The following is a 26499-nucleotide window of genomic DNA, read 5'->3' as shown; positions in this document are numbered from 1 at the left end:
GTGATTTCCTTATTTCAAAAATGGTTGCTTCAGGATACCCTCTCTCAAATATCAATTTTATAACTCTAAATGTTTGTCTTAATAAATCTTGTCATTAAAAATCAATATTTTCTTTCTTCCTTGTACCCTTAGCTCAGAGCATTCTGCTCTGTAAATGAAACAGGAATTCACTGAATCACCGAGCGGCCATAAATAAAATAAAATATTATTTCGTTAGTTATTTCTCTATTTGAGACGTAACAATAATAATTCAAAATTATTCTGCCATTGTCTGACGCTAATGTTGATTTTTTTGATATAGGTTCCCTACCGATTTTGCTAATTTATAATTCCTAATTTCAGAAATTCCTAAAAACTTGTTATATCCTACAATATTTTAATTATTTTTTTTGTATTTCTTTTATCTATTTACCTTTTTATGGAAAATATGAGAGAAACATTTTGTTTTTCTTCTTGCATCTAGTCTTTACCATTTTCTTAATAAAGACTTATAATATATAAAGTCATGAGAAGATCAAATATAGTTAACAAGATGTTTTTCTCAAATTTTACATATGTCTATATATTTTAAGTCCAAAAATCAACAATAGTTGCCTACTTTTGATAAGTTATATTCTAAAAAGATTTCAAACTCCCGACCCTTATACTAATAGATAAAATAACCAAGAGGGTCCGTGACGTGTGCAAGAGGGAAATGTACGAATGTTTGAATCATACCTTTCTATTTTTATTTTAATTATATGTAAAATTAATATTTGTTGATTGTTAATTGATAAATATACATTTATTAGTTATCAATTAATAAATAGGTATTCAATAATGATATAATAAGAAATGCGAAACATTAAATTTTACTTTTACCATTATAATAATTAGTTTAATTAAATAAAAAATTGATTTAAATGAATTTTAATTAAAATATAGTTATACAAATTGTTAAAATTAAATTCTTTCCTTTTCTTTAATATATTCTTTTTGTAAATTCGAGTCCTCAAAAATGGGCCTGATAACAGTATCTTTATCTAAAAAGTGGAGTGGGAATCATTCCCTTTAAAAACCAAGGGAAGTCCCATTAGCAGTCAGTTAAAAAAATTCTTCAGTTCAGTTCAATCCTTTTAGTTCAACTTTTTATTCTAAAATAATCAAGTACAAAAAAATTCATTTCTATAAAAAACACAAGTATAAAAAAAATATTCTTCATAAAAGTATCCAGTATTATCATTGCTACAAAATCTCAATTTTAAAGAATTTTATTTATAAAATTAATATTAATATAAAAAAAGGAATATATTCAAAGAAAGGAAAAGATGATATTCAACATCACACTGTAAAAAAACAATCAATAAAAAAGTAAGTGAAATAATAATACAATTTATTTGATTATCATTTCTTTTCTATTTCTATCTCTTTTTCCTGATAGTATTGGTACAGTTTAAGTTGGACCTATACTATCAACATCACATTTTGGATAGGACCTTTTCCAAATTTTGCCGATTCAATTTTAGTTGTATCGACAAAATTTAATCCTTATAATTCCAATTTCCTTATTTTTCTAAAAGAAGATTCTAAAAGGAACAATGCGTTCTTGACTTAAAACAATTGATTTAATTTCTTTGCTTTGTGCATCTTAGGATGTAACAAACTTTTTAGCAAGAGGGAACAAGGAAATATGTGGTAGATTCGTTTCCGTCGATTATAATAATAATAATTGTAAAAATAATATTTTTCTTATTTGTATTTTTTTTATTTGTATTTTTTAATTTGTATTTTTTTTAATTGTATTTTTTTTATTAGTAATTTCTTTGGTTAACAAATTGGAGTTGGATAGTCACAATCGCGAGTAATTATCAATAAGTTATGTCAATCCTTGATAAATTCAATTTTTTTGTTTTATCTTCTCTCTATCCAAGAAACACAACGTAGAATCGCAAATTAGTCTTTCTTTGATCTTGAGAAAATTTAAAGCAATGGGTTTTACAAGACGTTTTTCTAAAAATCAAAATGATGGTTTCCTTTGAACACAACACAATGTATTTCAGTTCGTTAAATTTAGTTTTCTCTTTTTGTCATTCCTCAGCTTGCTTATAAGTCTACTTTAATGTAAATCTTCCTGCTTCAAATGTACTTCTTTTTTCACATGAATCCCTCTAATTGTTTAAAATAATAATTTTTCTTTGTAGTCTTTGAGAATAGTAAGTAAAGTTGATGATTAAAATTATAATAATATTAGTCTCCTTATTTTCATGTTTTTAGACTTGTAAATATTATTAGAGAGTAATTTTGCGTTTTCTTGTAAATATATTTTGTACACCACAAACATGACAGTCGACCACTAATGTTTAAATGATCCCAATTTGGTGCATATAATTAGAATGGCTAATACAGAACACTATATATTTAAGTAAAGTAAATCGTTTTAGCCTCAGGCTTTAGTTCTTATCAAAAACAACAATCTTCACTGTCCCATCTCTAAATCTGTATAATTTTTTTTTCTGAAAATTAAAAAATTGGTAAAATAAACTCCTAGTATAATATTCCTTGAAAAAAAACTAGATGTTAGTTTTATTTTATATGGTTTTCATAAAAAAAATTGGAAGTAAAAAAATTCCGAATATAATAGAACAGACGTAAAAGTTCGAGTCTCGGATGCAAATTTTAAATTTGAGATTGCTTCGATGGAAGAAAATTGTCTTTTTTTCAGTTCGTCAGCTGAATTTTGTTGGCGTGATTTCAAACAATCTGGTGGTTGGTGAGAATTTAAAAAAAATCACCCTTTGCCTCTACATTCATTTGAATGTTACAGTTTTATAATAGCTGTAAAATAAATTTCAAGAGAAGTATAAATAATGTTTGGTGAAATAAAATATCAATAAATTAATTTTAATAGCTTGTCACTTCCTTTAATTGTGAATTTTTACAATTTTTTTTTGTTGTTGTTTTATTTGTAAATTGTATTTCCTGACTCTGTGAGTGGACATTTGTTCAATGCAGATATTTACGCAGAGTAACGTACCATAAAGCGAGATTTTATTGAACTGCCAACGTAGCCAGTACTGAATGTAAATAGAAGCAGTGGTTTCATATCCGAATTGTATATGTTGGATAAAAATATATTTTCAACTTAATGTTTACATAATTTCGTTTATTTTTTTCATCGCCACGAGTAAATATAAACTCTGTGCGTTAAAGGTTTATAATGGAAATTTTTGTGAAAAACTAACATTTTATATTAAAAATAAATGAGAATATTTATAGAATCACCATTTAGAATAAATGCGGTCGTTTTTTTTCTGGAACTTTATAAAATTTTGAGGTATTAGAAAACATAATTTTGAATTGAAAATTGGGATTTGTCGTTTTGCTTTGGATGATGTCCCTTAGGGCCTGTCACATCTGTGGCCGATATTTGAAGCTAATTTGCGATTTACAATCGGATCTATGGATCTTGATTGAGATCATAAACCAAAGATGAGGCTGGAAAGCTCATAGGGATGTTGGATTGAATCGTTAAGAGAATCGATAGGTGGTGTAATTGCTTTGACGAAGGCTGCTGCGCTTACGGCGTTGCCGTGGCATATGGGCATGCCATCACGATTTCAGGTACAATACAGCATTCTCCTGTGATAGATATACGAGTCTAATCCCACCCCTGTTGTTGGCTGCCGAGCTATATTAACCTCCCGACTACTGGATGCATAGACCTACCCAAAGCAGAGACATGCTTCAACCTACATACATCATTCTATAAGTCTCTCACGCACGCACATCTCATCGATTCACTGGCATCTACAAATACCCAGAGTTCATTCATATGTAGATGTTGGATTCGAGATTGCGCGCCTTGTACCTTGACGCAACTCTGAAACGCAGCGTTCAATTAAGTACATATATATCTTTAAAGAGATGTTCAATTGATGATGGTTAGGTGCTGATTTTCTTTTATCTAAATTTTAAATTATTCTATTAATGAGTCGATTTCATTTAATGAAATGTCTTTGGGTATTTCTGCAAGTTCCTTGAAATAGCCAAAAGAAATAGACTAGCTTGTCATCAACATTTGTTGATGATACTCCAAAACATGATTCACCATAGACCAGTGATCTCGATTGATGTCTCAATGTACTCCAATTCTAAAATAGAGTCAACTAACTCTTTATCACTTGTCAGAAAGACGGAACAACACTGGCTACTACCTGAAAATCAAAGTGAAGTGTACAAAGTGAGGTACCGATTTTGAATCTAACCCAAAGAGGCGAGCTAGTACCGCCGCGAGAAATACATTGGAAAATATTAATATATAAAGGGGAACCTTTCACTACGAAGTCAGTCTCAAAAATAATACGTACGGAGTTCATGTGTTAAAATACAGTTCTAATATATACGGAAGTTAAACAGTGACACCCATCAATAAAGAACTTTTACGAGCGGTCGTAAAAAAACTGAATAGAATACCGAATCATCAAAACTCACGAAGAAAATTTGGAAACTCCACCACTACACAAAATAAGGTAACCTTACCAAATCTTATGAAATAGATTTCATAATTGTTTGATTGTCTTGTAATAATAATAATAATAATTGAGAACATTCAGCATTTTTAAATAAATAATTTGCATATTGTATTTTTTTAATCATTCATTTAATAAACCTCTTCCCAAGTTAGTTAATTTAGCTAAGTTAAATTGAGGAATTAGAATAGGGAATAATTATAAGTTCAGCTTAGGTAAAATTAAAAATTATTTAAATTTTTTTAACAAATATATGACATAACAGAAGAAAAAAAGGAAGGAGGGTAAATAAAAGAATCTCACACAGGTAGAGTAGGTTTACACAAAATAGTATTAAAGCAATAAACTTAAAATTAAGATACTCTAAAATCCTAAATGTATCAAGATAATTTTGTTAATTTAATTTAATGTTTATTTTAGTACATACATTTTTAAAGTTAACAAAAATATCTAAAAGCCATATCTATATTTAATCTATTTATCTATATTTTATCTATATAAAAGTAAATAAATTAATTTATCTCTCCGGTTAGGAATAAGTGCGGAAGATGAAAAAATTACTTTATTTGTTTACAATTTAAGAATGACATTTATTAATTAAGATAGATATGAAATAAAACCGATTTTATATCTATTCTGGAATTTGAAAATTCAATTTAATTTGTTTAAATTTAACTTAATTTGCATTTATAAGTAGATTAATAATTGAGATAGAAATTATTTTTAACATTTATGTTCTGACTTACCGCCATCTAGTAATTAATAATTCCGTTTTTTTTATTTTCTTATAGAATTTCAATTTCTTATTGTAAATATTTCCATAAATTTAGAATCTAATATTTTATTCATATCGATAATATTATACGGCCATCGATTCAAAATGTGAAAAACGATCAACAAGAATCTGTTCCTTCACCTAAGAATTATATTTTTTTTTATTTCTGGGATCGCATAGGGTTATTCTTACAGGTTTTTTGACGCTAAACACGAATCTTAACTTAGAATTGCTCCATCACTCTTGGCTTTTGAGAAATTTGACCTTGAAAATTAAGAAAATGCCGTTATTAGGGTACTTTTTGATTTTTTATAACGGCATAAATTTTTTGATATCAAATTTTGAAAAAAATGGAAGTAAAGACCCTAAAAATATTTTTTTTCCTTTAACCCCATTTTTTCAAAATATGAAATTTTGTTTTATTTTGTGTATATGGGTCTTAAAAAAAAATTATATTTAAGCTTTAATTTCAGTCTAAATTTGCAAAAGAAATTGAAGTTAAAATTTTTGTTGTTTATGTTTAATTGTTGTAGAATTGAATTTTAATTTTTTGATTTTTTTTAGACAATTTTCACAGTTGGCATATACGCTAGGGAAGAATCTATACATGAATTGTTTTAAATAATTTGAATTGTATAACCAAAAACAATTCCAATGAGCTCAAGAACGTTGAAAAATATTAATTTTTGCCAGTGAAATGAAAGTAAAATTATAAAAGGTAAAATATTTTTAAAAATGAAAATCGAATCTTCTTCTAGAAAAAATCGACTTATAACGATTGAAAACCTAACCAATACTAAAGACAATACGCAAAAATAAACGCAGAATAACGCTTTGGACACAAATACACGCTGATATGAGAAACTGATGTGATCATCCTTATATACTAACTGAACAGATTTTTCTGCGCTTGTGAGAAAGGTCATCAGTTAAAAGGTTTCCAGTAATAAAATCTTAATTACCTAAATAGAAGATCAAAGTCAGGTGCCAAGAAACGAAGATTGGGAAACTCCGCCACAACATAAAATAAGGTAGTTTTACCAAATCTAATTAAATAGATTTTCTAAATATTTGATTGTCAAAATTAATAATTAAGAACATTTACATGTTTTTAAATAAATAATTTTTATATTTAAACATTCATTTAATAATCCTTTCCCCAACTTAGTTAATTTAACTAAGTTAAATTAAGGAGTTAGAACAGGGTATAATTGTAAGTTTAGATTAGGCAAAATTAATAGTAATTTAAATTTTTTGACATAACACTAATTTAACGTAAAATCTTCGAACTTTATTTTCTAAAAGTTATTAATAGATTAGGGCTTCGTCAGTTTTCGTCACCAATCGGTGAGGATCGGACAATTCCGAACGGTCTTGCTTGTTCAACTTCGGCAAATTTCGCCGAGTCTCATCGTCAATTTTTTGATATTTATTTTTCAATTTTCGTCCATTTTCATATAAAATATATCAAAATGTGAAATAATTATACCATTTTGTATTTTAAATTGAAATTTTTTTCTATGTCAGACAATATTGAATTTTTTTTAAATAATCGAATATTGGAAGATCTACAATAATTATAAGAAATAATTAAATGTCAGGTGATTTGAAATTGAAAATTTTGAAAATATTTTAATGATTGTAAAACTTTTTGCAAATGTAATGGGTTTAACTTTCGTTTCTAGCACTAAATAAGTTTGTAAAGAATTTTAATTAAAAATTTTTTTAAATAATTAATATTTCAAAGAGTTGCAATCAAAGTTTTTAATAAAAATTAAATTTTTTTTTAAATTTATGATAAAATTTGCAAAAAGTTTTAGTTAAAATTTTTTATAAATTAAATAATTATAGAATTTAATAGAAATAATTAAATTTTTGAAGAGTTAGAATTAAAAGTTTTGACGTTTATTAATTTTAAATAATTGAAATTTTGTAAAATTTAATTGAAAAATTTGAAAACAATTGAACTTTTTAAAGAATTTGATTACAAATTTTTGTACTCAATCGTTCTGAATCGTGTTCAATTGATTTTTTTTAAAAAGGGTGAGTATAGACAAAAAAGGTTATATACATAATTTTCATAGAATTATTAGACATAAATTTTACTTGACGCCTTTAAATATGAATGGAAAGCACGGAGAATCTAACGACGGATAATGACAGAGCATCAAGTGTCACTCTGATAGGAACGACCACTACAATTACGCTGTGCACTTGACCGCATCGACCCTTGACGCTTACGTCAGTTTCGGTTAATTCAACAAATTTGCAAGCCAAGCAAGAGACAACACACAAACGCTCAATGATAATTACTGGCAGGATTTGGAAACTATATACATATATATATATATCTTTCTTCCTTGATATGCAGCAAACGTTTTTAACCATTTCTTATATATACTTAGAACAACTTCTTTCCACAAGTCAAATACTTTTCTTTCTCTTGAGAAAGAAAGTAAATAATCATCTTAGTAAGAGTATCTTGATCTTTTTGGAGTTTCTGTTACACTCTGATTTTTCTTTCGTAGGACGATCAATCAACTCGTTCCTGGTACTTCCGCAAACTTTCAACAAATTCTAACCCAAGTGATTGAGATCCTGATTGATTGCTTAATTTGATTTTATGCTTGGATTTCTTTAGTCAACAATAAGAAAAATTCGCGTCGAAAAAAATAAAAATTATATAAATAAAACTGATAGTAATTTTATCAAAGAAATAAAAAAAAAAAAATTGCAAAACGCTATACATATTTTCTAGAAAACACATTTTATAAGTTTAAAAATCGTAATTTTCTCATTGTATGAATAGGAATTATTAAAATCAAAACTCAGATTATATTCTTTCACCAATATTACAACACTCATTCGTTATTCCTATCTCAATTACTTTTTGTTTGTTTACTTTTTTTTGCCATTGTTACTTCTCGTGCAGATGAAGCTGTCGAAAATAATAATTCTTCTCAGGAAAATATAAAAAAAAAAAAAAAAAAACCCGTTGCATTGTGGCTAGTTGTCAAACAGAGGAAATTCTGTCGATGAATCGCAGTCAATTATTCATTGCGAATGAATGAATCCATTTGATATTTTGTCTTAAATTGATAAATTCATGAAATACTCATGAAACAGTTTCGTGCATTATTAAAAAAAAAAAAAATAAAATAAAAAAAGAAGAGAAAAAAAACAACAGAAATCAATATTTTACTCTCAATAAAATACCAGTCGGAAACTTCTATTTTTCCACATCGTTTCTTTTCTGTCAGATTTTTCCTAATTTTAAAAAAAAAATTAGAAATCTCTTTTTACACTCACATTTCAAATCTCAAAATATCGAGATCAAAATTGCAAATGCTAAAGTAAATTCCTTTGATTTAGTGAAATCCACGTAAAACATGAATAGATTGTTAATTACTGTTCCGCACAATCCAATCATGTGTTTTGTGAATTCCTCGGTTTTTTTTTGCAATAGACTGTGAATAGCTGAAAATACAGTTACATGCTATAATTTAATAGAGGAGAGAAATGATTCTGGTATTTTTTCTCCGAAGTATCAGTGAAAAAAAAATTGAATTTATTAATTTCGTGATTATAAATTTTGTCTCTTCGCCCGTGTAGAAATTGATCTAGTTAAATCCTATTTGCTATCTGGCCCTGATAAAGGTTGCCTCATTATAGCCTGATCGGAGAATTACCGGGACCTGATAGGACCCTAGACTACAAAAATCATTTTTAAAAAAAGTAATAAATGAAGTCTTTGGTATTTCTTTTTTTAATGACCACATTCAAGTAATAAAAATAAATGTCAGATTGTCAGTGAATGTCTTTTCTGAATGTTTAAAATAAAGAAGTGTTACAATAAAATGGCAAAGGAAAAAAGTACAAAAAGAGTGAGGAGATATCGATTTATAAAAGGACTTAAAAATTTAATTCAAAACACTAAAAGAAAGTAAGTAAATATTTTTAATTAAGACTGCAAAAAGTTATTTATTTTTTAAAACATGTCTCTTGAAATTTTGCAAAAAGTTATTGTTAAACGAAAAAAAAATTATTTAATTTTTAAATAAAATATTTCAAAAAGCTTTAAATTTGCATTATATTCCTGAAATTAATATTGCTTAAGTATTTAACATTTTTTAAATTAAAAATTGTTGAAACTTTTTAATTTTCTTATCATTAAAAAAATAATTCTAATAAGTAATTATATAAACATATAAAATTTTATTTTATTAAAATTTAAGGGGGGAACACCAGTTGTAACTCAACAAATAATGCTTTTTACAAGAATATTTTCCAAAAGAACAATGAATCTTTTTAAAGAATACTATTTATTAGTTAAAAGTACATGTAAAAAGCTGTAATTTAAAAGAAAAAAAAAATTTTTTTAACAAAAACTTTTGGAGATATGAGCCATTGAAGTGGCGCCTTAAGAAAAAAGGCGAATTGCGGTGACCAGCATTCAGCAAGTATACTTCGTCTGAAATACAAAAATGAAATTGATTTACATTTATCATAAGATTATCAAGTTCGTGATCGAAGGATTTAAAAAAAAAAAATTTGACAAAATGGCGACCTGTCAAAGTCAAAAGTATGATTTTCGTTAAAAAATACGGTCGATTTTCAGCTATATAAAAAAAAGTTTTGCATAAAAAAAAATCCTTCGATCACGAACTAGACTTATATGTGTAAATGAAGAACACTAAATTTTAAATAAATCGGTTTAATGGTATTCGAGTAATCGTGGTCACCGACTTGGAAAATGTCATTTTGAGAAAAACGCATTCAAAGTTTCAACTTACTTTGTTTTGTTCAGAAGAAATTTTGTTTCCAAGTTACAAAGAGTCATCGATTCCTGGACCATATAATAACTCTTCCGCAGTGGTTGCCGATTCTAAAATGCCAATTTGCTGTCATCTGTCGTTAGGGTCAGGTATGGCTGGCCACCTTGTATGAAGCCACGGGACGCGCCGCTGCAGTGTTCTGTATATCTCATTTATTTTTCACCGGATCAACTTTGAAATTTACAGACATATTTCTAAATATGTATACTTTAAGAAAATTCACAAAAAAAATCGATTTTTCGAAAGTTACAACTGGTGTTCCCCCCTTAATCGATATTTATTTATTTGTTAAAATCTCAAATTTTTTTAATTATTCCAGATGTACTGATGGAAAAATACAACTTGAGCGAAGACAGCGTTCTAGGTCTCTTCGCAATTGCGTTTAACAATGCAAAAGATTGGGAAGCAGGACGCAAGATGAGGATGAAGTTAGATTTTTAAAGTTCATTTCTGTTGTGTTACTTTTTTTTGTTTATATATTGTATCCCCTATAAACTCATTTTGTTTGAAAAAATAAAAATTTACTAACTAAAATGAAAGGGTTAACAATTTTGTTCATTTCAGTATTTTATTTCGATTTTCAATAATTAATAGTAAAAATAATTTATATAAACAAAATTATTACAAAAGTTAATTGTATATTAATTATAAATTATAAATAATAATTACTATTTTAATATTTTTATTATAATATTTTTATTCATAAACCAGATATATAATAAAAGAACTGATTTAAAACTTTACCAATTAGAAATCAAAGTAAACAAACATTTCTTTATATAAAATTTATATTTTTCAGTCTAAGGAATCACTAAAATTTCAATTATTAATTATAATTTGTGATTTAATTATCTTTAAATGATTAAAATGTTAATGTTGAGCAGGAAGAAACACTGTAGTTTTTTCAATACTGTGAAACCAACCTATTTTTTTGTAATTTAAACAAAATGTTTTACTTTACTATCAATACATCCTAATTTATATAATTTTTGTTCACTTAGTTTGTAAAATCTCAAATATTTTTAGAAGGAACGGCACTTTATTAATTGCTGAGCTAAAAAATACAAGCAAACGTGTCTTTTTTTAATGATGTTAATGACAGGAAAGAGGTTATTAACTGAATTAATTAAACAAAATAATGACATCTGTGGCCTCCTTGATAACCCTATTTGGCCCTTAATTTCAAAATGTATTGTGAGGCCCAGTTCAGGTAAGGTGTTTCATTTGATCATTTCCTTAACTAGGGCCATATTTCGCCTAATCTGGTCCTGATCTGCACCATGTTTCAATTTCTACACAGGTCCTTTTCAAGTTTACCTCATTTTTTTTTTAAATTTTATTTATTACTTGTAAACTTTAATCAATTTTCTTTGATACTTAATTATTAATATTATAATACAATTGTATGTTTCTTGAATCAATCAACATAACATTAATCATTGTTTGACAATAGTCTAACCAAATATTCAAGATAATCGAGCTAGGGTTATTATTGTTGCCTAGGAGTAGTGTACGCAATGGAGTAATAAAAGCAATCAATGTTCCATTGAAGAAGCCCAAATTAGGGCAATGGTGATTTACTTCTCTAAATAGTGTATTGTAAGGTAAATAATTAAAATTATAAGGGTAAAAAAATCGATGTAAAATAATAGCAAAAATTGTACTCCAGTCTTATACACTAGTTTACCTATAAGTTCTTTAATTTTCACTGTTTGGGCCAAAAATGTGTTGAAAAAAATTTTAATTGATTTTTATAAAACTTGGTATCTTAAGGTTTTCTGGGTCGCTGATTACAAATCCAATCAGTTTTTCAAAATTCAAAATGGCGGATTCAATATGACAAACATTTTTAAAATTCATCATATACACCTGAAACTCGTTCATCCTAAAAACCCCTGGTTAACAATTTTCAAGAGAATCCGATCCATTTTAAAAAATTGTACGCCATATTTGATCCACTATTTTGAAATTTGAAAAACTGATGTCAGATTCGTAATCAGAGAGTTCAAAAACACCTAATTAACAGTTTCAGGCGAATCCGATCAATTTTGAACGATTTTCCGACATATTAGATCCGCCTTGAATTTTGAAAATTTTGAAAAACTGACTTTGGATTTGTAGTTTGTAATATTATAATCAAAGAATTATTTAAATAAATAAACAAATAATTGTAATATTTATAAATTCGTTCTGGTACGTCATATATCGTTCTCATATGAAACGTCTCATATATATAGAAATGCTCGAACGCAGTAGTACAAACAGACTTTAGTCAGACACCAATTCTAGTCAGTTGTATATGGACAATTCCACGTGAAAATGAACTTTTAAATTCGAATTTTTTTTTAATTCATAGAAAAAAGTGGTATACCTATTTGCTATTTTTTTTAACTTTTAAATTACAATAAACATATTTAAATTATTCATTAATTATAATTCTTAAAATAATCTTTTAAACTTGTCAATAACAATAAACATTTAAATAATCCCAACAAAAATATCTTCGATGCAAAAAGTTACGACAAGAAAAAATTATCTTAAGCATCGAAACAATTCGTGAAAAGAAAGTAAGCCAAGTAAATTTTAGGATTATGTTAAGTTTTAATTAATTATTTTAATATAAATAATTTAAAAATGGGAAATTATGTAAATTATAATTTTAAAATATGCTTGCAATGTAGAAAAAAAGAATAGTTTTGGTCTAAATATGAAATAGAGTTAATAATTATCAAAATAATTAATTGAAATCAATTTTTTTATTAAAAAAAATTTCTATCGTAGGCGCAGTTATGAAAACTTGGTGTGAATTATTTTTTTACCTATACTACTGCTATTAACAAAAAATAAATGAAGGATATAAATATTAAAAAAAAAAAATTATTATTAAATACTTAAAAATAATTTACGCCAAGTTTTCATAACTGCGCCTACGATAGAAATTTTTCTTAATCAAAAAATTAATTTCAATTAATTATTTTAATAATTATTAACCCTATTTCATATTTAGACCAAAACCATTTTTTTTTCTTACATTGCACGCATATGAAAAAATTATAATTTTTATAATTTCCCATTTTTAAATTTAATTATTTACCTATATTAAAAAAATTTAATTGAAACTTAACAGAATCCTACAATTTACTTGGCTAACTTTCATTTCACGAATTGTTTCGATGGTTAAGATAATTGTTGCTTGGTGTAATTTTTTGCATCGTAGATATTTTTGTTAGGATTTCAAAAACTTTTTGTAAGTATCATTTAATGCCATTATTCAGTGATGAATCATCTAAGCATCTGGTGGATTTGATCATGTCTCTATCAGATCTATATTTTTATAAATTTCAGATTTTAATAAGTTAATAAAGATAACAAAAAATTAAAAAATAACTTTTTAAACAAACATAATAGTATAAAAGAACATTAAAAATTACTGGAAAAAAGTTACAGAAAAAAATTACCATACAAAAATTAAAAATTTCAAAAGTTTTTGAGTGTATTCAAATATTTACTTAATTTTCATAATTCTTTGGTAATTCTCCCATTTTCACCACATAAATTATTTTTTTTTACATCGTTTACCCGGCAAAAAAGGTTTGAACGAAATCGGTAAAGAACTTTTTGAGATATTCAATTTTTGGTCGAAAAATGACAATATTTTGAGAAAATATATTGTTCACTTTTCTTGTAGAAGAAGGTTTCCCGCTTCGATTTCACCTTGTAATTCAGCCTTTCTTGTATTCGCTGAATGTCTAAATAGTTCAGCCTATTTATTATTTTAAAGAAAAAACAAATTTTATACATATGAATATTACAATGAAAAATAAACAATTTCCTTATATACCCGTGCAGAAATTTGAGTTAGATTTTAATAGGGACCACGCTGTGCGTCCCTTTTGCCAGATGGGTTCCGGAAGGGAAACTCTAGGCGATTTCCCTACCAGGAGTAAAGGGTTCTCGCTAGAACCCTATTAGCTCCCTTTAATCGATTATTATTAAATAAAAATTAATAAATATTTAATAAATCCAAAAAACATATTTATATAAAGATCCAACGTCCTTTCTTCCGTGTGTGTTTTTGAAATTGTAGAGTTAAAAACGCCCGTTATGCTATTTCTTATAGCCGTGAAGTTTAATTGAACTTCCTAACCTCCAAACAGTACTAACACAAATTTTAACCAGAATTATAAATAAAAAAGTTAGAAATCATAATATTACCTGAAGAAATTGGAATGATCATAGTAAAAATTAAAAATTTGCAATAATGATATTAACATAAAGACAAAATTTGAGGTTAGAAAACCAATCAATATATTTTTTACTTTTAATATTCTAAGTACATATTTCATGTTTGTTGGCTTAATATTAAATATTCTTAAATTGATAATATTATGTTAATATTTACCTTCTGATAAAGAAGATGAGTGATTTGAGTCATCTAAATTGTCAATATCCATAACTTGCTCTTGAACATATTGCATTCTATTTAATTCAACGCGTATGGATTTCACCTCAAGATATTGTTTGCTACGCATTCGCGATTGCTTTTTTTTCCTCTCATTATTTTCCATTATTAATTAACAAAAGAACAATAAAATTCAGGTTCACACAAAATGACATGTGCACTTGCACCATTCATGTCATCATTCTCGACGATGGAACATCGATATATTGAAAACTTCGATACATCGATTTCGATATTTTCGATTTAAATTTAAATATTATTTTTAAATTAAATAAAAAGTGAAACTATATATAATAATTGAACATAATTAAATTCATATTTTAAATAAAGAAAACATCGAAAAATAATCTAAGTTCGATTCGAGGTATTTCTGGCTAGAATTTAGTAAGGGCTTAATCAGATTTTTCTAGTTTGAATTGCCTTTCTAGAATTCAAACGGGATCTCAGCAGATATTTCTAGTCTGAATTTCTCACAAGAATCTAATCAGGTTCGAGTACGACTTTTCTAGGCTAGATTTTCTAGCGCTGTTCTAGTCGGAATCTATTATCACGATGGGAAGCTTAGGGACATTTCTACACGGGAACTGATAGAATCTAGATAGCTGTCCGTATATGTGAGATCAAATATGGTACCTGATACAATATCTAGATAGTACCCCTATTTCTCTTCATGTAATAACGTATGATGCAACAATAATTTTAATTAAAAATTTTGAATTGCGCAATAACGAAATTAATGATTTTTTTCATTAGTGAAAATTTCAAATGAAAACATTGAATGTGAAAAAATTCTTTTCAAATAGAATTACCATTTTGAAACAAGAATATAAATCCTTTGAACTAGATCGATGTTGTTGGTTGTGGGTTAATTAATTTATAACAAAGACCACGTCCGCATGGTTGGAGTCCTTGAGTGGAAAACACCCTCGACTGCACGGAAATCGTTTCTAGAAGGGTTCGGATGGTTGTGGATTTCCAACAGTATACAGTATATAGGTAAGGGGGGCGATTACGCATTAGTGAGAGAGGCCAAAGTGGAAGGAGTACAAGGGATATCCTTCAAGCACTTGCAGCACCAACAAAGTGAGAGAGAGAGAGAAGAGAACCTAGAAATGGTCAAACACTTATGCCATAAAATTCACTAGAAATCAAAATCTTTGTTAATTTTTGTAAAAAAAAAGACTCACCGAATGATCGAGTTGTGGTTAAGTAAAAAATTATTTTAGTTTTAATACTTTTTTTCTCAGAATGGAGAGTCTTCTGCTTCGTAAATAAATCAGGGGTTGAAATATTAATAAGCAGATATTTTGGGTGTATATATTTCCAAGAGATAGTAATTTAGATATTAATAATATTTGTCACAGAGGGCAATGTCCAGGAGTATTGATTAGGAAATAAGGTTGTGAAGAAAAATTTGTTTGAAAGCCAAAGGAGAATTCCTGAGGCTTCGTGTGCAAACTAGGTCAACCGTAAAAAGAACGTCTTCTACCGATCAGAATCCTTTCGTGAATATAAATTTTCTTGTTGACAGGATAACGAAAGGCTTCTTTTTTTTATAATTTCCACATATTGTTCTCAGTAAAATGTTGTTTTAAAGCAATTTTTAAAATAGATGAAAGAAGAAAATTTTTTTTTTTGTATTAATCTCCATTGGATACTAATTGTTTTTCAATTTAGAATTCATTAATGAATATCGACTAAACAAGAGAATGATTTTAATTTCCTATTGTTTGAATTTATCTGGATTAAAGCTTCTCATCAAGATTTATAAAAGGTAATTTTAGAGGCCTCATAATGTGCTTTAGGGTTTATGTGGCATTTTACGAAGAAAGGCTTTCCGTTTTAACGGATGAAATTTTCAGTGGCATTTCGTTGTTACGACTGGTACTCTCAAGTATAATACGACGCTAGTTTCCACAAAACCTACTAAGAAACTTCTTAAAGAAAGTTTATTTTATCTGCGAAAGTATCAGAAAAATAACTTAACAAAAAAAAAAAAAAAAAAAAAAGTTTCTTGCAAAAAAAGGATGATTTTGAGAAATTATATTTTCCTGAACCCTTTTTACTTTTATTGAAATGTATACAAGTACTTTCCATTATTTGCTTTTTTTGATTCTTTTTTATAAATTCATAATTCATTCTTTTTGTATAATATAAAATATTGAGTTTTTTTTTTTTTTAAATAAAAATTTTCTTTTGTTAAAATATTTTATATATTCATAATAAATAATTTTGTTAACAATATTTTAAATAAACATATTTGATACGTCTTTGTAGTAATTAAAAAAAACAATATTACATTTTGAAAATGAGATATTTGTTTTGCTCTGCATTGCCTCTAGTACTTCTGTTTATGTGACTGTGCATTTAAATAACAATAGAGAATGCTCCGACTAGAATTATACGCTCTGGAAAATTGCCTACTTTGATATTAACCCAGTGGGCATTTTAGTATTAAATACGCCAAAGCGTTGCTGCCATTTCGATAAATGGTTTTGATAAACATTTATATACAGACTTTTATATATATATATATATATATATGTATGTATATTGTATTGAGCAAAATTACCTAAAACGATTGTACATATTTATGTAATTTGATAAACTAAAATAAAATTCGATAGATAAATATTTGTGCGTATTTAATAATGATATACAATTTAAATATTTTATTAATTTTTAATAAAATTAAAATAAAATACTTTATTAATTATTTAGTAATTCTTTTTAACAATTTTAATAAATATAAAACAAATTTTATTTTACACTGGTACAATTTGCACAATTAATGGTTAAAAATAAAAAAATGGAGAAAATAAACGAAAAAAGTTACATTTGTAGTCTCTTGTCATGGAATTTAAAGATCGATTAAATAAAAAAATCAGTAAATAAAGTAAAAAAAATATCAAAATTCAATCAATAATAAATTAGAAGAGAAATTCAGAAAAAGTAAATCAATTTCAATAAAAATTAAAAATGGCTGACAATATCATGCACTGAGATAACAAAGTATAGTTGAGGCAACTAATAAAATGGTTACGAGTATCATTTTAGTTAGTAAACTATACTGCTGCTAATTCGATAGTCAGGGATACCATTTATAATAGTAAAAAGATAAATAGTTACCGTTACCATTTTATTAGTAAGGGGAACTTACTTTAGTTAGTACCAACTACTAATAAATATTTTAACAGATAACATTTAGTTAGTTAACCTTACTAATCAAATAGGTAATTCGATATTTGGTCTTCTGTTACCAAACATAATTTTCATGTGTCGATTCAGGGACGTATTGTAAGGGTATTTTTGGAACCCTTTTCATTTCTTTAGTAACTTTCTAGTTACAACCGAAATTTTTGGAAACTTACTAGAAAATTACTAAACATTCACTAGATTTCGGTTGGTTTCCATTGTCCCCACTCTCTCCATTTGTCATAATTCTTGTCAACTACCGCACCCTGCTCTAGTAAAAATTTAGTAACTTTATAGTAACTTTTAATTTTAATAATAAAGTCACTAAATTTTTACTAGAGCAGAGTGCGGTAGTTGACGAGTATTATGACAAATGGCGAGAGTGGGGACAATGGAAACCAACCAAATATGTTTCGATTTTCTGATTGTTCGATGGACAATACATTATAATAGGCGGTAAATTTTAAAATATTTTCTTGAATCTCGATAGATAATTATTATTTTCCAATGGATAATAGGCGTTGCAATCATCCTTGAAATAAAATTATAATTTCCCACGATGACTCACTGAACAGTAATTATAGGAATCAGGAAACGAAGTTTAAATAAATTTACAAAATTAATAAATAAATCTAAAATTAACTAAACTAAATCAATCTTGGAATATCCGCTACAATCTCCAAATATTTAATAAAATTTATTAGAACCAAATAAATAAAATTTTAAAAATAAATAAAAAATTGTGAATTGTGCAATTAATAAGAATTTTACAACTTCAGAAGAAAATTAACTATAATTATTCTTTTTTACAGATTCAAGTCTATGGATTTAACGCTGAATTGTATCACAATATGAGTGAAGCACAACACAAAAGTCAGGGTTTAGTAGCTATTTCACTAATGGTACAGGTAAGTTTGATGTTATTTTATAATTCATTTTCAAATAAATATTCACTTAACCAAACACAAAATATTATCTAGATTTTGATATCGATTCGTTTTCTGAAATTCTTGAATAATCAAGACCACCATGTGAAGTCTTGAGCTTCTTTTGTTGGAAATTAATAAAAAGTTTTCAAAATTAAAAAAATTATTCATGCAAATATTCTGATATTGTTTAAAAGAAAATTAACTCATTTAATTGTAAGCACTCTTGAAAGCAATTCTATTCAAGTTTCACTTTTATTGGGGGAATTTTTTTTCATACTCAAATTACTTAAAAGCAAATGACTCAAGTAATCTTCTCATGAGATAAATTTCGATTACGCAGCAATTAAACATGAGGCCTGACTTTATTTGTGTAAAACACGGAAGCGGGTTGGAGTCGTACTGACTGGTGACCTCTTCATCGTTTACTGTGCGAGGTTAAATCGATTTTGGGAAGCCGCTAAATTGCCAATTATGTCGGTAGTTAAGGATCTCTCCGTTTACTCCAACAAGCTCAACTGGAGTTCTGACGACGCTAAATGACTTGATTTTAAGCCTGCTGAATTACCTTAGTAATCAACAGTGCAATATCATTTGTCATTAACAGAAAATATTCTTATTTGACAATTTTGTTTTATCAATATATTAAAATCAGAACCGAATCAAGACTGTAGCGGACCTGAAGCACACACAAATTTTGTATCCGCCCCCCCCCCCATTTTCTAACTTTACGCATGACGGATTTTGTTTAAAAATATCATCACAATTTATGTTTGTTTACATTTTGATTTAAAGCTACTTCGGGGATGTAACCAAAACCAATTTTTATAAGTGAGAACTCACCATATAAACCTCAAGCTTTGTTTGCATGTATGTTCTACACCATGGTTGGGAACTATGCTAATATTTTCAATGGACAGTTTCCCCAATAGCCAGGGTAGTGAAGTTACACGTAACTTGGAGGTTTTTGTCGTATAATACGTTTTCTAGGTAATATACGTCAAAAACCGTAAAAAAAATTAAGTATATTACATTTTATCTACTTCGATCAAAGATTTAGAGGTATATACGCGTAGAAAACTACGTATGTTACCCGCAGTAATATACGATCCCAACCCTGCCAATAGCTGAAATAATTTTCGGGCAACTACCGCACCCTGTTCTAGTCAAGGTTGGTTTTCATTGTCACACTCGCCATTTGTCATAATTCTCGTCAACTACCGCACCCTGATCTAGTAAAAATTTAGTGATTTTATTGTTAAAATTAAAAGTTACTAAATTTTTACTAGAGCAGGGTGTGTTTAGTAACTTTCTAGTAAGTTTCCAAAAATTTCGGTTTTAACTAGAAAGTTACTAAAGAAATGAAAAGGGTTCCAAAAAATTACCCTTACGATACCAAAATTAAACCTATAAAATCTATTCTGTCTTGACTTTAATTTTTTATTCATAAATAACTTTTATTTCACATTTATTGTGTTAATTTAATTTTAAAAAAAAAATATATAAAATATTTATGTTAACTTTGATAGCGGACCCCCTCGGGGTACGGGCCCTGAATCACATGCTTCATGGTTGTTTCGGCTCTGATTAATATTTTAATTTTTAAAATTAATTATTGCCACTCGATGAAAATTTGAAACTTACAATTTAGAGGAAAGTTGAGGGAGAAAGTCAAAAACAAACATACAGAATATTTCCCAGTAGTGTGCGGTTAAGGTGGTTAAGAGAATCCAAGAATAAATTACCAAGTTTCGTTGGGAACTCGGCGCCGTTGCTTTCAAGCCGTAGGCTTCTCGCGTGAGAAAAGGGAGTTAGAAAAGACATCGCTAGGAGAAAAGGTTCATGTACTTTGAGACTGCAGCTTGCTTCAGACAAACAGCTGGGCAAACTTTAGGATATTTTCGAGAGAGAGAGAGAGAGAGAGAGAGACTGCTGATGGCAACGAAAAACCAGAAAATCTCTCCTTAAAAAAATATAAAATACAAATAAACTTTTTATCAAGTTGAAGGAGTTTTTAACACATTTAAGTAACATGAACTTTAGTAGCAGAGAGAGAGAGAGAGAGAGAGAGAGAGAGAGAGAGAGAACTTGTTTGAAAAAGTTTCGAACTGACTTCAATTTATCTAAATATCGTCGAGACTTGGACAGAACAAACTTTAGAAAATTGTTTGGAAATCCAATAGTTGATATTTTATTCAATATATTCAAATGGATTGAAAACTTATTCAAAAAAGTAAAATAATAATTATAATTTCGATAGTTATGAGAAATTTACAAGGTTTAATATTTTAGAGACGTGTAAAACGGAAAATTCCTTTAATTATTATGTGACGTGACATTTTTGGAGACGTTATTATATAACAAATATTTAATCATTTTAATTTTACGTAAAAAAATTTGAATTTGAACTGATTTCGCGCCATGTCGCGTCAGTCGACGGAAGATGGCGCCCATATTACGGCGGTTAGGTTAAGGCCTCAGCAGAATAGATTCTTGAACGGGAACGCAATCGCAAACGGTAACGTAAGAATGAGTAAGAGAAGGATAGCAAATATCTTTATTCTTCTCTCACTCATTCTTACGTTTCCGTTCAAGAATCTATTCCAAACGATGTTTATAAAAAATAGTACATTATTTTGTAAAAAAACAAAAAATAGGACACACGATTTTATAAAAAAAAAAGAGTACAAAAAAGAAGGAAATTTAAAATTTGCCTTTTATATATTTCTAAATCAAAAATCAGATATTAAATTTAAAAAATTATTTATTAACAGAAAGAAATTTTATTTATTTATTAAAAAGAATTTTTTTAATTATTTATTACATTTTCAAAGAACGCAATTTAATATTCTTATATGTATTTTCGAGATGAACGAAATAGTTATTACTATAAAGGATTCCCTTCAACAGATGCTCTCTATCCCTCGATGAACGGGTAACTGATAAAGGGGTAACTGGGAAAGGTTTGATGACTGTAATTCAAACGGATTATACCCTAAGGTGCCTTGAGTCCGGGAAATCTAAATGAGCGAATACCTCCTTTCCTCGCATCCCTTTTGATGCCAAAAGACAATCACTAAGTTCTATTTCCTAATTTAATAGATATATATATATTCAAGTGGTTACCTTCAAAATTATCAATCAATATTTCAAAATATATATGAAATAAAATTACAATTTAATTATGGTACACATTAATAATTACTTTGCAACAAAACCAATACATTAGTATTGCAAACCACATCTATTATTAACCATACCATTAGGTATATTTCCACATATATGACCCTTTAGTCTATACCAAGAATTGATAAAATCATTAAAACAACAACTTTTTTTTTATCTAGTAATACTTTTTCCACATATTTTGTAATTTGAATTTTTATTTACTTTTTTGATTCAGTAGGCCGTAATGTTAAATAACGATTAGTATATTATGCTTAGACTATGTGGGTTAAAATTAATTTAGAAATCATATAAAATGATATTGTTTAAATTTTGACTTTATTCGTATATATACTAAAACTGAAAACTTGGAAATTAGTTTCAAACTTGCTCTACTTGTACACGTAAGTCAGTTTCAAAGTTATATATAAGAAACAATTTTCAAATGGCAGAAAATAATTTTCAACTTCCGCTAAACAATATTTAACTAGTACGAAAAATTTTTTATTTTATACTAAATATATTGATATTACACAGTCAAAATTTTTTTTAATAAGTCCAAAAAAATTTGTATACAATTTTCTACAAAAAATTTCTTATTTTTTCAACATATTCTTTGAGGGAAATTTCGAATTTATAATTAAAAATTAATTTTGACAAATATTTGGAATTCAGAAATTTGGGCAAATAAATTTTTATTCAAATCTAAATTTGTATATAAGAGGTAAATAAAAAATTCCTCTAAAATCATTTTGAAACAATCTGTTTTATTTTAAAACTGAATTTTAATCTTTTTAAATAGATATATCAATATATATATATAGAAGCTCTTCTGATGGAATCTCCTGCGGAAACTTTTTGTGGAATTTCTATGAAGCGATTTCGTAATTTGTTTGGTAATATTAAAAATTTTTCTGTTGAACTGTAAAATCAATTATATAACTGTATTCTGTAATCAGCGACCACAAATACCTCCAAGTAATGAGTTTCAAGTGAATCCGAGGAATTTTAACAAATGTTGTCCGCCATTTTGTATTTTAAAAAATTGACTTCATATTTAAATTTATGATAAAATTTGCAAAAAGTTTTAGTTAAAATTTTTTATAAATAAAATAATTACAGAATTTAATAGAAGAAATTCAATTTTGGAAGAGTTAGAATTAAAAGTTTTGACTTATTAATTTTAAATAATTGAAATTTTGTAAAATTTCATTGAAAAATATGAAAACAATTGAACTTTTTAAAGAATTTGATTATAATTTTTGAAAATAATTAATAACTATTTGCGCATGTGCGTATATCGTTCTCCCGATAGCACCCGATTAAAAACAATTGAAAAAGTATATAACTTATTTTACACAATACATTTTTCTTTAAGAGGAATTTATCTTTGAAGTGCATTATAGGGGGGTTTTAAGGGTCGCTGATTACGAATCCGAAGCTAGATTTAAAAAATTTCCAAAATCCAAAATGGCGGATCCAATATGGCGGACAATTTTTTTTAAATTTATCATATCCGCTCGAAACTGGTTACTCAGGGGTTTTCGGGGTCGCTGATTCCGAATCCGATGTCAGTTTTTCAAAATTAAAAATGGCGGATCCAATATAGCGGACAATTTTTTACAAATTGTTCAAATTTGCTCGAAACTGGTTACTCAGGGGTTTTCGGGGTCGCTGATTACGAATCCGATGTCAGTTTTTCAAAATTCAAAATGGCGGATCCAATATAGCGGACAATTTTGTTAAAATTGATCACACACACACAAAAGCACCATTTTGACTTATAAAAATCCAAAGTCATATTCATAATCACCGACATCAAAAACACCGTAGTAACAAATTTCAAGCAAATCCGATCAATTTTTCATTTTGTCATCCGCCATTTTGAATTTTAAAAGTCCAACGTCATATTCGTAATCAGCGACCTCAAAAACCCCCGAATAACAAGTTTTAAGCAAATCCGATCAATTCTTCATTTTGTCATCCGCCATATTGAATCCGCCATTTTGAATTTTGATAATTCAACATCATATTCGTAACGAGCGACCCAAAAACCCCCCGAGTAACAAGTTTCAAGCCATTCCTATAAATTTTTAATTTTGTCATCCGCGATAGTGGATCCGCCATTTTGAATTTTGAAAATATAACGTCATATTCGTACTTAGCGCCCCAAGAAACCCACGAGTTACAAGTTTCAAGGAAATCCGATCAATTTTTCATTTTGTCATCCGCCATTTTGAATTTTGATAATCCAACATTATATTCGTAACGAGCGATCCAAAAACTCCCCGATTAACAAGTTTCAAGCCATTCCTATAAATTTTTTATTTTCTCATCCGCCATATTGGATCCGCCATTTTGAATTTTGAAAATATAACGTCATATTCGTAATCAGCGCCCCCAAAAACCCACGAGTTACAAGTTTCAAAGAAATCCGATCAATTTTTCATTTTGTCATCCGCCATATTGGATCCGCCATTTTGAATTTTGAAAATCTGATGCCAGATTCGTAATCAGCGACCCCGAAAACTTTATAGACATTATTTTTAGGTTATTTCCTATTGTTGTTTAGTGACAATTACATTTATTGTAAAAAAAATGCTATTTTTAAACTTAATTTGTTTATAACATTTATTTTATTTATAAAAAACACTTTTTTTAATGTAGTTATATTGTAATAGATATTCTAAAATACATTTTAAATACATTTTGTTACTGAAATGTGTAAAATAGTGGCTGAAGTATTCAAAAAAGTGCAAGAAAAAAGATGACACTCAGGAGTGTCACTATGCCACAAAGGGTTTTAAAAAATATATACTCCAATTGAAAACAATTAAAAAATTTTTGTACTCAATCGTTCTGAATCGTATTCAATTGATTTTTTCTAAAAGAGGTAGGGTTAAGGTTTAAAATTATACTACCGTTTTTAACAAGAAAGAATAATTTTTATAAAAGAAAAATAAAATTTTTGATTTATGACGCAAAGTGTTTTCGTTTGAAATCAATAAGAAGAAAAATAATAATATTATTATTATTATTAATAAAAGTTGTGCACATACAAAAGTGTTTCTTTGCTAAATTGAAGGCAATAAATGAAGTGGATGGAGAGTGAAGAGAAAGTGGTATGAATGGAAAGAGTAAAAACGGTAAAAAAAAAAAAAAATAAAGTGGAGTGACAATTAGGACGTTAGGAAAGGAAATCAGAGAAAAAAGTGCGATTGAATGACATGAAGAGTGAATGTCAAATATGGTGGGTAGAAGAGATTACTGAAATGTCGAGTAAAGGGGAAAGCGGTGACTCAAGTACTACACAGGCAAGGAATGCGGCTGAGGTGAGCAAAATTAGGGGAGATATATACTTTGAAAGGGAGTAAAAGGGGAAAGAAGAACAGTGTTATACAGTGAAGGGAGTGTGAATACTTGAGTTAGTTGAGATGATGACAAAGGGATCGAATGAATACAATGAAGATTTAAGGGATGGGAATAGTTAGGGATACGAGGAAGAAAATTATAAGGAGAAAAAATTTTAAAAAGATTTCGATAAAATCGATTAAAAAAAAAATTAATGGAGGATTTATGGACAGATTGAAGGAAGAACCTCCTTTGAGAAGGTAGAAAAATAAAATAATTTCTCTATATTTTCAATTAAATATATTTTGACTAATTCAATTTTTCGGTTTATTATACAGATTTAAAGAATTTACTGCTTGTGACACTATGACAAGAGTCGTTCCAGTTTTCCTGTTATTCTTCAGTAATTGGAATTCACGTCCATGTGCCAGCCCACAATCTAATTTTGAATTCATTGAAGAAAATAAAATTACAAAAATTATTTAAGTTTTTAATATTTTACTTTGAAAAATGATAAACAAAAAAAAAACTATATAATAACAATGTGAACATTGTCTTTAAGAAGAAAAGCGTCGCGTTCCAATTCAACTATTTAATCATGGACGTAATTTAGTTCGAATTTAATTGCCAGGTACTATTTTCTCTGCGAGCTAGCGCAAAGAGGGTAGGCGGAGGGGCAGAAACTTGCTTTTTTGCGCTCTTTAGGTTGAAGAAGTATTTCAAACTAAATCGGCACTTAAATGCCGTGACTTGCATCTCATGAATGCAAACGACTCGGAAGATGTTCGATCTTTGCCTCGATCGATCGAGCAGCTGGAATTTCACACAGAAATGAAAAAAAAAAGTTTCTCATTCTTTAGACTATATACTTGAGTATAGTGTGTGAGCGCACCCCTTCTAACTAATGTGAATTGAAGGGTGTGTGTGTTAAAAAAAGGAATGCTAGTTTAACGAGATTAACGCACAAAAACTAGGAAATGTTTTTTCCCCCTTTATATATATATAGAGCCTCTCTAGTAAATTCCTCATCGTTGTCGTTTATATACAACATTCTCTCGCACTTAAGGACACATATAAAAAGATTGGACTTTGTTTCCTTGGGCCGTTATTCTTTTATTATTTCGCCGCGCGTTTATTGCCATCTTTCGTGTGTTGGGGTCAGACTGAGGATATATATATATATCTTTTATAGATGGCTTTAATAACGACTGAGTGTATATAAGTTGGAAATGACTCTTTACCTTTTCCGCTCTTTATGCGGTGCACTTAGTGGCCCTGAACA

General features: G+C 27.9%; 1 protein-coding gene across 1 annotated transcript in view; it reads left to right on the top strand.

Annotated features, from left to right (window-relative positions):
• Positions 1 to 26499, top strand: part of LOC127285765 (carbonic anhydrase-related protein 10) — a 175906-nt gene that overhangs the window by 137268 nt on the left and 12139 nt on the right. Inside the window, exon 5 of the mRNA XM_051311942.1 lies at positions 18588 to 18683. Within this exon, the coding sequence (XP_051167899.1) occupies positions 18588 to 18683 (96 nt within the window). The remainder of the gene's footprint in view (positions 1 to 18587; positions 18684 to 26499) is intronic.

This window comes from Leptopilina boulardi, unplaced genomic scaffold (assembly GCF_019393585.1).
Source record: "Leptopilina boulardi isolate dan_hultmark-lab unplaced genomic scaffold, ZJU_Lbou_2.1 LbouV2_341, whole genome shotgun sequence".
In the NCBI taxonomy this organism is placed as follows: Eukaryota; Metazoa; Arthropoda; class Insecta; order Hymenoptera; family Figitidae; genus Leptopilina; species Leptopilina boulardi.
Note: the sequence above shows the minus strand (reverse complement) of the source record. Positions and strands in the feature narration are given on the sequence as shown.